Source organism: Phalacrocorax carbo, chromosome 8 (assembly GCF_963921805.1).
Source record: "Phalacrocorax carbo chromosome 8, bPhaCar2.1, whole genome shotgun sequence".
Classification (NCBI taxonomy): Eukaryota; Metazoa; Chordata; class Aves; order Suliformes; family Phalacrocoracidae; genus Phalacrocorax; species Phalacrocorax carbo.
The window spans coordinates 117,468-130,178 of record NC_087520.1 but is presented as its reverse complement, the minus strand read 5'-3'; the positions used below and the strand labels follow the sequence as shown (position 1 = coordinate 130,178).

At 47.8% G+C, this 12,711-nt stretch overlaps 1 protein-coding gene across 1 annotated transcript; it reads left to right on the top strand.

Moving 5' to 3' along the window:
- Nucleotides 1–9,185: 9,185 nt before the first annotated feature.
- On the top strand, nt 9,186–12,223 carry EGR1 (early growth response 1). Its single transcript, XM_064458183.1, has 2 exons — nt 9,186–9,624; nt 9,935–12,223. Exons 1-2 carry the CDS (start codon nt 9,390–9,392, stop codon nt 11,230–11,232), a joined length of 1,533 nt encoding a protein of 510 aa, XP_064314253.1. The 5' UTR covers nt 9,186–9,389; the 3' UTR covers nt 11,233–12,223.
- The last annotated feature ends 488 nt before the right edge of the window (nt 12,224–12,711 follow it).

The window sequence follows — 12,711 nt, the reverse complement described above, 5'->3', positions numbered from 1 at the left end:
AGCACAGGAGGAGCTCTGAAGAGCCACTCAGTATCTCCTGCCAAACAATCTTGAGCCAGAGTAGCAAGGTGGAGTTGCACTGCTGAATTCAAAAGGGGTCACTGGGGCACATAGAGGCAAACATGACATGTATGGACAGAGATGCTGTATCAGGTTTGAGTTAACCAAGGCAGTATCAGCTTGAGCTCTGCCACATGCATCAGGCCACAGTTCAAAGTACACAGGCATTGTATGAAAAATTAATTGCCAATGAAGTAGAGCGCTGTGTGATGTTAAGCACCTGGGTGCAAAGAAGGTGCAACATGGCTGTGCAGGTATCTGCTGTCTTGATAGCTTGGAGATAGCAGTGTTGTCACAGGAATAGTTTGTCTAAAGGGGTATGTGGCAGCTCCACAATGCTGAATATGTTTTTGCCAAAAAAAGTTTTTGGGGATAATAGACAATAAAATTTTGTGTTGTGCGCAACACGAAAAGGTCAGTCTATGTAATTTCATGGTCTTTTCTAGTACTGTGGTACAAACATAGAACAAAATTGCTCTTTCACAACTCTTTTTTTCTGTCGCTAGCACCAGCCCAGCTTCCCCTGCACAAGGCCTACATCAGAGGCTACAGGTTCATCTGGGCAGTAGTTGTTAATGACAAAGTGCTGGGGTACGGTAACCTAGACAACCCATCAAACTGAGCTAATCCAGAATAGCTCAGATTCAAGTAGGACTTCCTGTCTATTGGTCTCCCTGAAAATCAGTCTCCTCTGTCATTAAAGCTATGAGGTGTTTAAGTGTCACATGCCTTGATATTAGCTATCCTCGCTGATATCTTGATGCAGACAACAAATCTTGAGAGAAGGCACAATGCTCTTGCTTATTTTCTTGATCCCTTCCTTCCAAAGAACATATCCAGTCGTTTTTTACATCCCTTAAACTGCATTCAGTTAATCTTTATAGTGCAGTTCATATCAGTGTATAAAGTTTACATTTCTTTTGTAACTCCTGGATAAAGATTGCTAGCTTCTGGCTCGCAAGGGTCTGATTACAGAATCATAACAGTCTGTCCAATCTGGCTTTGAAATCAGTGTTGGTGGTTGTTTTTTTTTTTTTTATTTTTCCACACTAAGTCAAACTACATAGGCAGGATTTGTTCAGAAAGTAACTGTAATGTCTTGGAAAGTAAGTTGTTTATAGTCCTCCTGAGTAATAACCCCCCCATGGTCTTTTATTTCATGTGAATAGCGATTCCACATATATGTTCATCCAGGGTGCTATGGTACAGATGTCGATGGTCTTGCTAGGCCTCAGTCATCTTTGGCAAGACAATATCTGCTTATAATTTATATTTCCTTTTTTTTTTTTTCCTCCAAAAAACCTGAAATGTTAGTCTAATGTCAGAAGCTTTCCTTAGCTTTAGTGCACTGAGTCTGAGTAGCATCTTAACCCTTCATCTCTAAAGACACATACATATACAGTAGATGGCATCAGTGATATTTGTCCTGAAGAAGAATGTGAACACGTGAAATTATTACCGCTGATGGAGGAAAATGAGTGTTTGTGTCACAGTAGCAGTGAGATCCCAGCACTGGTAGAGGCATCTGTCGTCTTTGTTCACTGATGACACCTGTTGAACGCTCACAACTGTTACCTGCTTTGCCTTTCTTCCACTACTTACCTCTGCCTTTCTAATATTTCTTGTATAATAATTCTGCAAGGACAATAGAGAACAGCCTTATATATGGTTAATTGTCTTATCCTGATACCGTAGGAGACCTAATACCATTTGTCACAGGGCTAACAATGGATCCAGGTAAGCACTGTCTCTTAGCAACCACAGCCCAATTATCTAAACTGGAGATGAGAGTTCACCAGAGCAGAGGTGCTCTTAGGCACCAGGGGAAATGTTTGAATACTTCAAGCAGTGCTTCAAGTAGTGTATAGCAACTTTTTTCTGTGATGACACAACCTTTACAGGCTTTTGAAGTCTAAAGTCATGCATCCCAAATGAACTATTTTTAAAGGATTTGTTTAAATCATAGCATGAAAGCCTGAGGCAAAAAACCTCGGCTGCTTTGGATTTCTGAGGAAAATCGGTGACATCACCTTTCTGCTCATCTACAATGTCTGAGATCAAGAAAAAGACAAGCAAGCAACCTGATTCTTACACAACCCATGCTCTATTTAATCTTTGTAGACCACGCCCAGCTCCTGCAGTAATCCCAGGGAAGAGTTCCCTCTCGCGGTTAGACAGTACCGCTACAGACGGCGCGTGTAACGCCTTTCGGGCCTTTTACAGAACGAAGGGAGTCACGTACCGGAATGGGTAAGAATTTTGCAGCAAACACCGGGACGTCCATCTCAGACATCAGCGCGAAGCCATGCATTCAAAAAGTGCTGATAGAAATCTGTTTCTCGCTCCTCATAGGACTGAAAAGGCCGCTTTAAATTTAAGCATTTCTTCTCTTTGAATTATAAGTGCATTTATATTTGTTCCCTCTGTGCCTCCATCTACAAGCAATAGACTTATATTGTAATGAACGTAACTGCACAGAAAGAAAAATTAATGATAAGTAAGTTTAAAATATCTGCAGAATGCCCTACAGTGCAATACATAAAAATGTCACAGCTTTTTAAATCAGATGACTTGGTGCTGGGGGGTGAGAGGGAAGAAACAACTCTACAGCATTTCTTTAAAAATCTGGAATACCCCCTCTTGTTTCTAACTCTTCAGCCTTATAGAATAATACAATATAATGAATAGAGAATGATAAAATTAGAGAATAATAAACCTTTTTAAAAGGATATCTCTGTAAACTTGTTTTACAGTCTGAAATATTAAAAACGGTACCCAGGGGAAATACAGTAGGGAACAGAATGAGGTAATCGGAGGTTTGGGATAAAGACAATCGAAGGCATGTGTATTTGAACAACTAGCGAGAGACCTAGAGAAATTATGATTGCTGCTGTTGTTACTACATATCCAGGCAAAGCCACCATCTCTGAAAGAAAATTACTGGATTTTGCCAAAAAGTCAATAGGCATTCCAGACACAGGGAAACTCTGTTTGTGGATAAAGTGAAATGTCCATCTAATTTTAAAAAATTGATATTAGAACACTAGGCAAATTACAAATACAGGAAAGTCGGTTAACTTTTCTTGCATTCAGAGCTGAACTCAGTTATATCCGGTGCCAACAGTAACAGCGGCTACTTTTAGTCACAGTATAGGTTGGCAAGACCTGGAAGTAAGCTGCAGTCATGAAAGCAGCAGTTGAACTGAGAGACGAAGCTGCAACTGTGTGGAAGTATATTTTGTAAAGGCATTATGATGTTTTTACTAGCACAATAACACAACAAATCAGTTTGAATGAAAAAACAGTTAAAAAAATTAAACACTGAAAATTACACTAGAGCTGAATATAAAATAGTTTGTATCAGCGTCTACTAAGACAGCAAGCAAAACAAAATTCAGGATTCATCTCAGCTAATTTTTAACCATCAAAAAGATTACATATGGATGCAGAAAAAAATATGCAGAATCTTTCTGTAGTTATCTGTGAGACACGTCTGCAGAGAGGGATGCAGCTCATTCAGGGCAGGTATATAAATGAGGTAGGATTAATTGGCTTCTGCAGGTCCTGCCTTGCCCCATTGACAATAGTGAGAACCTCAGATATTGCCTTATTCACGATGTCTAAATATCAGCCAAACTCAGACCATGTGATGCCCGCACACACTTTCTCTTCACCTTCTAGTAGAATAAACAGGCTGCTTCCCCCCCCACACACACCTTCAGTCAGGCATAAGATGAACCACTGTTGACATTCTTTAATAACAGAGCTGACTAAAGAACAGCTATCTACTGAACTCTAATTTTCTTCCTAATTTCAGTTCTGTATACCACTTTTAATGGAAATGTTTGCCCTGTATCTTAAGAATGCTAAACTGATGAGTACCACTCATTCAGGAAGAGCAATATAGATAGAAGAGCTGGATCTCAACGTGTTCAGCCTATCAGAGAAAATAAGTGCTACCCGTTACTTGTTGTAGCATGACTGGTGGCTGATGTGAATGATCTTGAATGGCTGTGGATTAGTGTGGTACCCAGTAAAGACTCGGGCAAGATAACAACAGTGTGCAAGGTCTACTAAGGCAACTGTCAAACAAACAAAAAGGAATAAATTGTTCTTTAATCTCATACCTGTAGTGAATGGAATTTTGTGTAAGCATGGACAGGTACAGCTCTGATCTGAACACGGGGCTGTGCAGTCATGTAGGCGCTGCGCATCATACTGCAACGGGCATTTTGCCTGAGGTGGTGCCTGTAGACAGAAAGGTCAGAGCTCATTTGATCTCTCTGCTAAAGCTGCATCTGGAGTTATCATTGAGCCCAATTCAGGAAGTCTCATGCTGCCAGTACTTAAAACTACTAAAATTTAAAGGTGTCACTGTTTGTTTGTTTCTTTGTTTTTAAGATAAAAGATAATGTACTCCACAGGTGAATGTCCTTGTGCCGAGGGGAGACAAGAACTTTACCTGCAGGAGCTGGACTTCCACGGTTACTTAGGGATCGTGACCAGATTACAGTTAGTATGAGCAAGCAGAAATCAGACTTATTCAGCAACATGACTGGTGCCTCAAAAACCAGGAATTATTTCCTGGCACTGAAGAAAATAGTTTGTAGTATTTAAGAGGAAGGCAAAGTTTAGACACAGAAAAGTGAATGAAAATTGAAAGTTATCTCAAAAAAAGGTTACCAGATAGCAAAAAGTAATGATAGAAAAGGACTACTGTGGCTAAAACCTCATCCTATTTAAGAAAATAAATAAAATCACTATTAAAAATAACAATAAAAAGAGAAAAGCAGTTAAATGTGTTGGCCGGCTTTCAATTATTTTTTATGTTAGAAGAAAAAAAAATTACAACTAGACAAACAAACTCTGTGGCTGGAGAGTAACTTAGGAAGACACATTTAAATGCACCAATACAAAAGACATTCTAATCATGGTATGGGTCCATCACTAGCTGAAGCTAATATTTTATTAATACAATGCAGAAAAGGCATAAAAGCCCAATGAATATGTTTGCTGTGAATTTGCAAAGAAGCAGGTTGAAGTTGTTTCTGAAAGCATGATGTAGTGCTTTCTAGACTATTAGGAGGTGAGAAAGATGATAGAAAACATCTATTACGAATAGGTAGTTTTAAACAAACTGTCATAAGTAACTTGCATGCAAGAATCTTAAAATGATTGGCTACTGCATATGCTGATATGATACATATTAGAGCAAAAGAGAGAAAACGTGCTTGAACAAATAGGCAGAAAAAAAATGAGCCTTGCAATAACTTTTGTTATTAACTGGGGAATTTTAATCTGTCAAATTGGCTGATAGCACTGCCATAGCATTATTCGTGTAACTGTATTAGCAATAATTTCTTGTTTAAGTGCAGAAATGAAATGTTGCTGAAAAAAGTTATCTAAGAATCAGAAAATAGAAGAGAACACTAGTACTCATTCCATCAAATAATAATAATAAAAAGATAAATCTACTAGTGTAGATTTTTTGTACTGTTCTGTAAATTTGAAGCAGACACTGGCATTTTCTGGTGAGATGGGTGGTTTATTCATGAAGCTTAATACCCCATTCTCTCTTCTCTTTCTCTCACCCCATAGCATTCTTCACTTATCACTGGACACTTCACTGTCCTTGGAATACAAGGAACTTAAATGTATTAAGAGACAATAAGTACATTTGATGACGATGGACTTCCAGGGAGACTCAGAGTTTCACACGTATTTATTAATTAGACAATCATAACTGAAATTATTAAACTTTCAAATAAAATTGTGACTGATCCAGTGGCAGTGTCTTACATTACACTTCTGTGCTTTCACTAGGAGCAGTAAGTGAAGTGTTACAAATTTGTTATCATATTTCCTTTTTGCAAAGATACTATTTTAAAATACTGATCTATAGTAGCAAATTCTTTGGACATTCAAATTACGCTACATAGAAAACAAAACACAGATGTTACCTTATTCTAATAACTTGAGGCTCCACTTCACTACCAAAGCTTTCATTCACAGCTTCCAGTCTGACCACAACATCCCTCAGGCCAACAAATGGCTGGCTGAACTGAACAGATCTTGGATTTTCAGCAGTTAAAAGTCTAACTCTTTTAATATAGCTCCTACAGACCTAATGTTGTATTCAGAAAAGGAAAATTAAACACAGAACATGAGTTCAGAAAACTAGGAAGTGTTGCCTGTCCCAGTGCATGAATGACAACAGGTGATTTCCTAGCTCAGTGTCCAGGTTGTAACTCATCTGTGTACATTGGTGCCTCCCCAGCACTTCACAGAAGCCAGGAAGCCTCACCAGAATGGCGGAGGATGTGTTGCGAAACAGTCTTTATTACTCTATATGCAGCGCAAGTTAGTTGCAACTGCAACTCGAAGTCTATTGCTTTCTCTTATATGAATTGTTAAATTAGAATTATGTTGATAAAAATTAAGGTAATGGAAAAGAAAGCAAACAATAGATTTTTCCATCTCCTTGTGATTTCAGATTTTGGAGGGGAAAAAAAGCATTTTTTCTGAATTATTTATGTACTTCAGTTAAAAAGAAATATTGGTACTAACATATGCAGGGTGTATGAGTGAAATTCTCTGGGAATCAGGCACTAGTTGAAATAAAGTTCCTTCTGGCCTTGAAAGAGAAGGGAAAAGAGGAAAAGGAGGGTGGAATGGCATCTGCAATGTCAGTAAGATGCTCAGGAGCCAAAAGGAACTACAGTGTTTGTAGAAAAAGTCTGGTTCTGCTACTTTGCCCTTTCTAACAGGCCTCTGAACTTTGACAGGCTGGTGAAAATCAGAAACTAGCTGTAATCATAATGTATGGGACTTTCTCAAAACCTGCAGCAGATATTTGAATTTGTTAAAAACCGAAAAGCATCGAATTGCATTTTCAAAATACAGCTTTGGCCTAGTACACTGACATTTGAAAAGCAGTATGATTTCTCTCCATAAATACCAAAGAACAGACGTATATTAGCTGCCATTGACTAACAAAGGCTGCACATACGCTGGAGCTTTCTACATTTTTCCTGGAGTCATTGTGTGGGTGCAACCTGTAACTGATTTTAGGGTGGAAATGCAGCGGTGCAGGAGGCGCTGCACAGTGCTACTGACAAGACACGGCCCTAAATATAGCAACTCAGTTAAAACAATACACATGACAGAGGCTTAAATCTATAAAAGTGGGCAGACCAAGCCCTGCTGTTGCTCGCAACTCGAATACGAATCACAAAGGCGGCTGAGCGTAGTACTGTCATTTATACAGCTGCCTTCCCACGGCAGAAGAGGACTGCCTGGCACCCGACGATTTCTGCGGATTAAGGCCAGCTCTGAAGCCGACTGCGAGGCGCGGAAGCTGCGGGCAGGGCTGCGTGCCTCTGCCCAGACGCGGGCAGTGGCCTGAGCGAACGGCTGCGTGCGGGGCCGGCCAGAAGACCGCGCCGTAAACAGGAACGAAGGCGCCCGTTGTTCCCTTCCACCGCTGCGGCGCGGGGAGCGCCGTCCGCGGCAGAGCACGGAGGCGCGGGCCGCCGCCACTCCGTCCAGCTCCGCGCCGCAGCCGAGTAGGGGCGGCCGTGCGCCGCGGGGCTCCGGACCCGGCTCAAGCAGATCGGGCCCGCCGGTACACGTGGCCGCAGAGGCCCCGGCGGAGCCCCGGCACGGCCCACGCAGGGCGCCCCCGCCAGCGTCGCGCAGCCGGACGTCACGGCGGCCCCGCGCCGCGGCGGGGCCTACGGCTCCTGCTCCCGGCACCGCCCACGGAGCCCCGCGCACTGCGGGGGAAGCCCTCGCCGCGGCGGCCGCGCACGCGCACTGCGGCCGCACTGCGTCGCCGGTGCTGTCTGGCCCGGCGCCAGGGGAGCCCCGCGCCGCGGCGCGCCGGCAGTGGGGCCGTCCGGGCGGGGCGGGGCGGTGGCTGCGTCGAGCGCCTATTTATAGCGCGGGAGGCTCCCCCCTGGCCCGGGAGGTGCTCTCCCGCGGCTCCGGGCTGTGCGTGCTGCCTCGGCCGGCCGGGGCTCCCGGCCCTTCCGCGCACAGCCCTCGGCTCTGTGCGGAGCCGATGCTGAGAGCATCCCGCATCTGTGGGGAGGGTTAGGCAGGCAGGAGGTGCGGCTGCGTCAAGGGACAGTCCTAAGGGCGCGGTGGCAGAGCCCCGGGGCACTGCCACTTTCCGGCGTGCCGAGGTCAAGGGCGGCGCGGCCGTGCGGTACCCGCGGCTCTGGTTTAGCAGTGTCCCGTTCTCCGCTGCGTGAGGGAGGCGCGCAGGGCCTGCGTCTGACCCGGTCTGGCGCTGCGGGCAGCGCTCCTCTGCTCTCGGCGGGAGCGGGCGGAGCAGGGCGCTCCCGGCAGACCTCCGGAGTCCCAGAGATTCCCCTGTTCCGGGAGGAGGCAGCCCCCGCCCGGGGCGCGCTGCCAGCGCCCAGAAAACAACTGCGCAGCGAGGCCGCCGAGCGCGCGGCCCCTCCTCGGAGGCAGGGGGATGCGAGCAGCGCAAGCCAAGCAAACGTGTGTGTGAAGTGGGAGCTCTGCCCGCGAGACCGCGGCGGCAGCGTTGGGGGGGGGGGGGGGGGGGGTCTGCCGGGGCCTCCGCGACCCCCGTGCCGCCTGCACGGGCAGCAGCCTCGCGCTCCCCTGGCCAAGGGCCTCCGCGCGCTCCCGCAGCCCGGGGGCGGGCGCGCGGCCCGGCGGCAACCTGGCTCCCGCGCCCGGGCTCCCCGCGCCCCCCCAACCCGGGGCCGGAATCGCCATATAAGGAGCGGGAAGCCTCCGCCGGAACCGAGACTTATAAGGTTGTTTCCTAATATGGAATGTGCGGCGGCGGCTTCCGGCGGGCTGACCGGGGCGGGCGGGGGCCGGGGACCCCGCGTCCCGCGGCCGGCGACGCTGCGGCGGCGCTGCCCATGGCGGGGGGCAGGCCCGCAACGGGCGCGGGGCTCCCAGCCCGGGGCGGGCGGGGACCCCGCGGCCCGGCTTTCCTCGGTGCCAGGCGCTGACGCCAGGCGGGGTCCTCCAGTCCGCATCCATATTAGGGCTTCCTGCTTTCCATATATGGCCATGTACGTCAGGGCCGGGGCGGGCCGCCGCCGGTGGGACCCGATATATAGAGGCGGCTCCGAGGCGGGCGGGGAGCCGAGCGCTACCAGCGGGCAGAGCCGAGGGGAGCCCCGGGCGGGCGGGCGGGGAGCCGAGCACTTTCAGCGGGCAGCGCCGGGGCGGCCGCGGCGCAGGGCACGCAGCAGGCGACGGCCGCCTCGCCGCAGCCGGCCCGTCCGCCGGGCCCGCGGCGGCGGCGCCACCACCCGTCAGAGCCCGAGCCCGGCGCCCTCATGGCCGCGGCCAAGGCAGAGATGCAGCTCCTGCCCCCGCTGCAGATCTCCGATCCCTTCGGCACCTTCCCGCACTCGCCCCCCGCCATGGACACTCACTATCCTAAGCTGGAGGAGATGATGCTGCTCAGCGGCGGGGGCCCGCAGTTCCTTGCCCCACCCGGGGCGCCCGAGAGCGCGGGCTTCGCCGCCGCCGGGGAGCCCGGGGAGCAGCACTTCGAGCACCTCGCGGCAGGTAAGCGCGCTGGCGTCCCCCGCCCGGGCGGGCGGGGAGTCCCGGTCCGCCGCGGGGGCAGCGGCGCTTGCGGGGCTCCGCGCTGCAGCGGCGCCCCGTCCCGGCGGCTGCGCGGGGGATTCTCCTGTGTGCGTCAGCGGCTCCGGGCTAGCTGCTGTTGGAGACCTGCCAGCGGCGCTGCGATATGTTACGCTCAATTATTAATTAACCAGAAGCAAGGATCTGGGGCTGCGCTGTGTGGGGATGGCTCGCGAAGCACTGGCAGCAGCTGCAGTGACTGCTGTAGTAATCGCTCTTCCTCTCTTTCCAGACACTTTTCCTGAGATCTCCCTGAACAACGAGAAAACCCTGCCAGAAACTAGCTATCCCAACCAAACAACACGACTGCCACCGATAACCTACACGGGGCGCTTCTCCCTAGAGCCAGCCCCCAACAGTAGCAACACCTTATGGCCAGAGCCCCTCTTCAGCCTGGTCAGTGGGCTGGTGGGCATGGCTAATGCACCTCCCACCTCTACGCCTTCGTCATCATCACCATCCTCCTCCTCGCAGAGCCCCCCCCTGAGCTGTTCTGTCCAAGCCAGTGAGAACAGTCCAATTTATTCAGCTGCACCAACTTTTCCCAACTCCAGCTCTGATATTTTCCCTGAACCGCAGAGCCAGTCCTTTCCCAACCCCTCCGGAGCCCCCATCCAGTATCCACCTCCAGCTTATCCTACTGCTAAGACCAACTTTCAGGTGCCAATGATCCCGGATTACCTGTTCCCTCAGCAACAGGGTGAGCTCAGTCTTGTTCCAGCTGATCAAAAGCCCTTCCCAGCTCTTGAGACCAGAGCACAGCAGCCTTCCCTCACGCCGCTGTCCACTATTAAGGCGTTTGCTACTCAGACTGGCTCCCAAGAGTTGAAGACCCTCAACACTAACTATCAGTCCCAGCTGATCAAGCCCAGCAGGATGAGGAAATACCCAAACCGTCCCAGCAAGACCCCTCCTCATGAGCGACCCTATGCCTGCCCAGTGGAGTCCTGTGACCGGCGGTTTTCACGGTCCGACGAGCTAACGCGGCACATCCGCATCCACACAGGACAGAAACCTTTCCAGTGTCGCATTTGCATGCGGAACTTCAGCAGGAGTGACCACTTGACTACACACATCCGTACACACACAGGAGAGAAGCCATTTGCCTGTGACATTTGTGGCAGAAAGTTTGCCAGAAGTGATGAGAGGAAGAGACACACTAAAATCCACCTTAGGCAGAAGGACAAGAAAGTGGAAAAGGCAGCTCCAGTCTCAACTGCTTCCCCAATTCCTGCATACTCATCCTCTGTGACTACATCTTACCCTTCCTCCATTGCCACCACTTATCCCTCGCCAGTGCGCACAGTGTACTCCTCCCCTGCTCCCTCTTCCTACCCCTCCCCTGCACACACCACATTCCCATCTCCTTCTATAGCAACGACTTACCCCTCTGGCAGTGCCACTTTTCAGACACAAGTGGCCACCTCCTTCTCATCGCCAGGGGTCACCAACAATTTCAGCTCACAGGTGACCTCAGCACTTTCAGACATGACATCAACCTTTTCTCCAAGGACAATTGAGATTTGCTGAGATTACCTTCTGGAACAGGAGAATTCACCTTTTCCATTGGTACTAGCAGACATGGAGTCTCCAATTACTCCCCTGACACCATATGTTGCAAGGCTATTTAACTTTTCTTTAAACTTCAGCTGCCTGAAACAACTGCCGTTTAAGTTTTCCACCTCTGTTGAATGACTTAATTTGCATGGACTGTGGATATAAGTTCAGTATAATTTTCCCCGTAAACAATAGTCTTTTAATAGGAAGAAAGGACTTTTGATTAAGTATGTAGCTGATGTAAATTGTACATGTGCCATGGTTTTGCTTTCCTTTAGGTACTATTGATGTGAAAAACCTTTGCATACCCATATTGTATTATTTGGCGTTTGCAGGGCCATATTTTGTAAATGTTAATTCTATTTCAGTGACAATGCTGTAATGAGTTTCAAACTTCTTTGGGAACAGCACTTACTGTGTTTGAGCATGTTAGAGTGATGCTATGTAAATATCACCTGATGAGACACTCACATGTGGCAGAAGTTTTGTTTTTAAAGTTAAAAGTCTTGGTGCCTTTTTTGTGAAGCCTTGCTGACATCATTCGTTTGTGTGAATGGATGCTTTGCATCTTGCCTTAAAGTGAAAAGGATGTTACTCAAAGAATGTAAGGGAGAGCAGGGAATGGGTGGGGCGGGGAGCACAAGAAAGCCCTGGGGGACAGAATGTAAGCAAAAAAACCCCCCACACCTCTCAAAGTCTATTTTTGTTACAAAAATGTAAATTTATATATGTGTGTATATATATTCAGGAGTTGGAATGTTGTAGTTACCTACTGAGTAGGCAGCAATTTTTGTATGTTATGAACATGCTGTTCATTATTTTGTGGTTTATTTTTACTTTGTAATTGTGTTTGTTAAAATGAAAGTGGCTGTCAGGCTTCTAAACACATCGAATGCGCTTTCCTGCCAATGGGATATTTGGTGTACAATACCCTTCAGAAAAAAATAAATAAAATATCAAATTGTGTGGACTTCCACATTTCCTTAAGTTGCTACATAGGAAGATGGGAACCCTGACTCCTTGAGTGGCTGAGAAGTAACAAGTGCTGCTCGTCTCCTGGAGAAATACCTGCTTAAAGGAAGGAGGGAAGACCAAGCACGCCTAAGGCCAGTTGCTCGCAAAAGCATGGATGCAGCATGCACATCCTTGCATTAGGTGTATCACTTGCTTTCTTGAAGTAACGATGATTCCTATTTTCTGCCTTCTCCAGAAGCAGGTGAGCTCATCTTAGGAAGAAAAACAATTCTCTCAGTGCTGGAAATGAGGTTTGAAAATTAGAATCTCAACCATGTGTTTAGAGTTAGACAGAAATCTTACTGGATGGCAAGATAATAGAGCAGTTTCTAGGCTGGAAATACAACAAGCTCAGTCCAAATGGCTAGTTGAGGGAAGGTAGCCCTGCTCAGCTGAGGGCTGGCATAAGTTTCTTCTTGACACAACATAGGGCATATA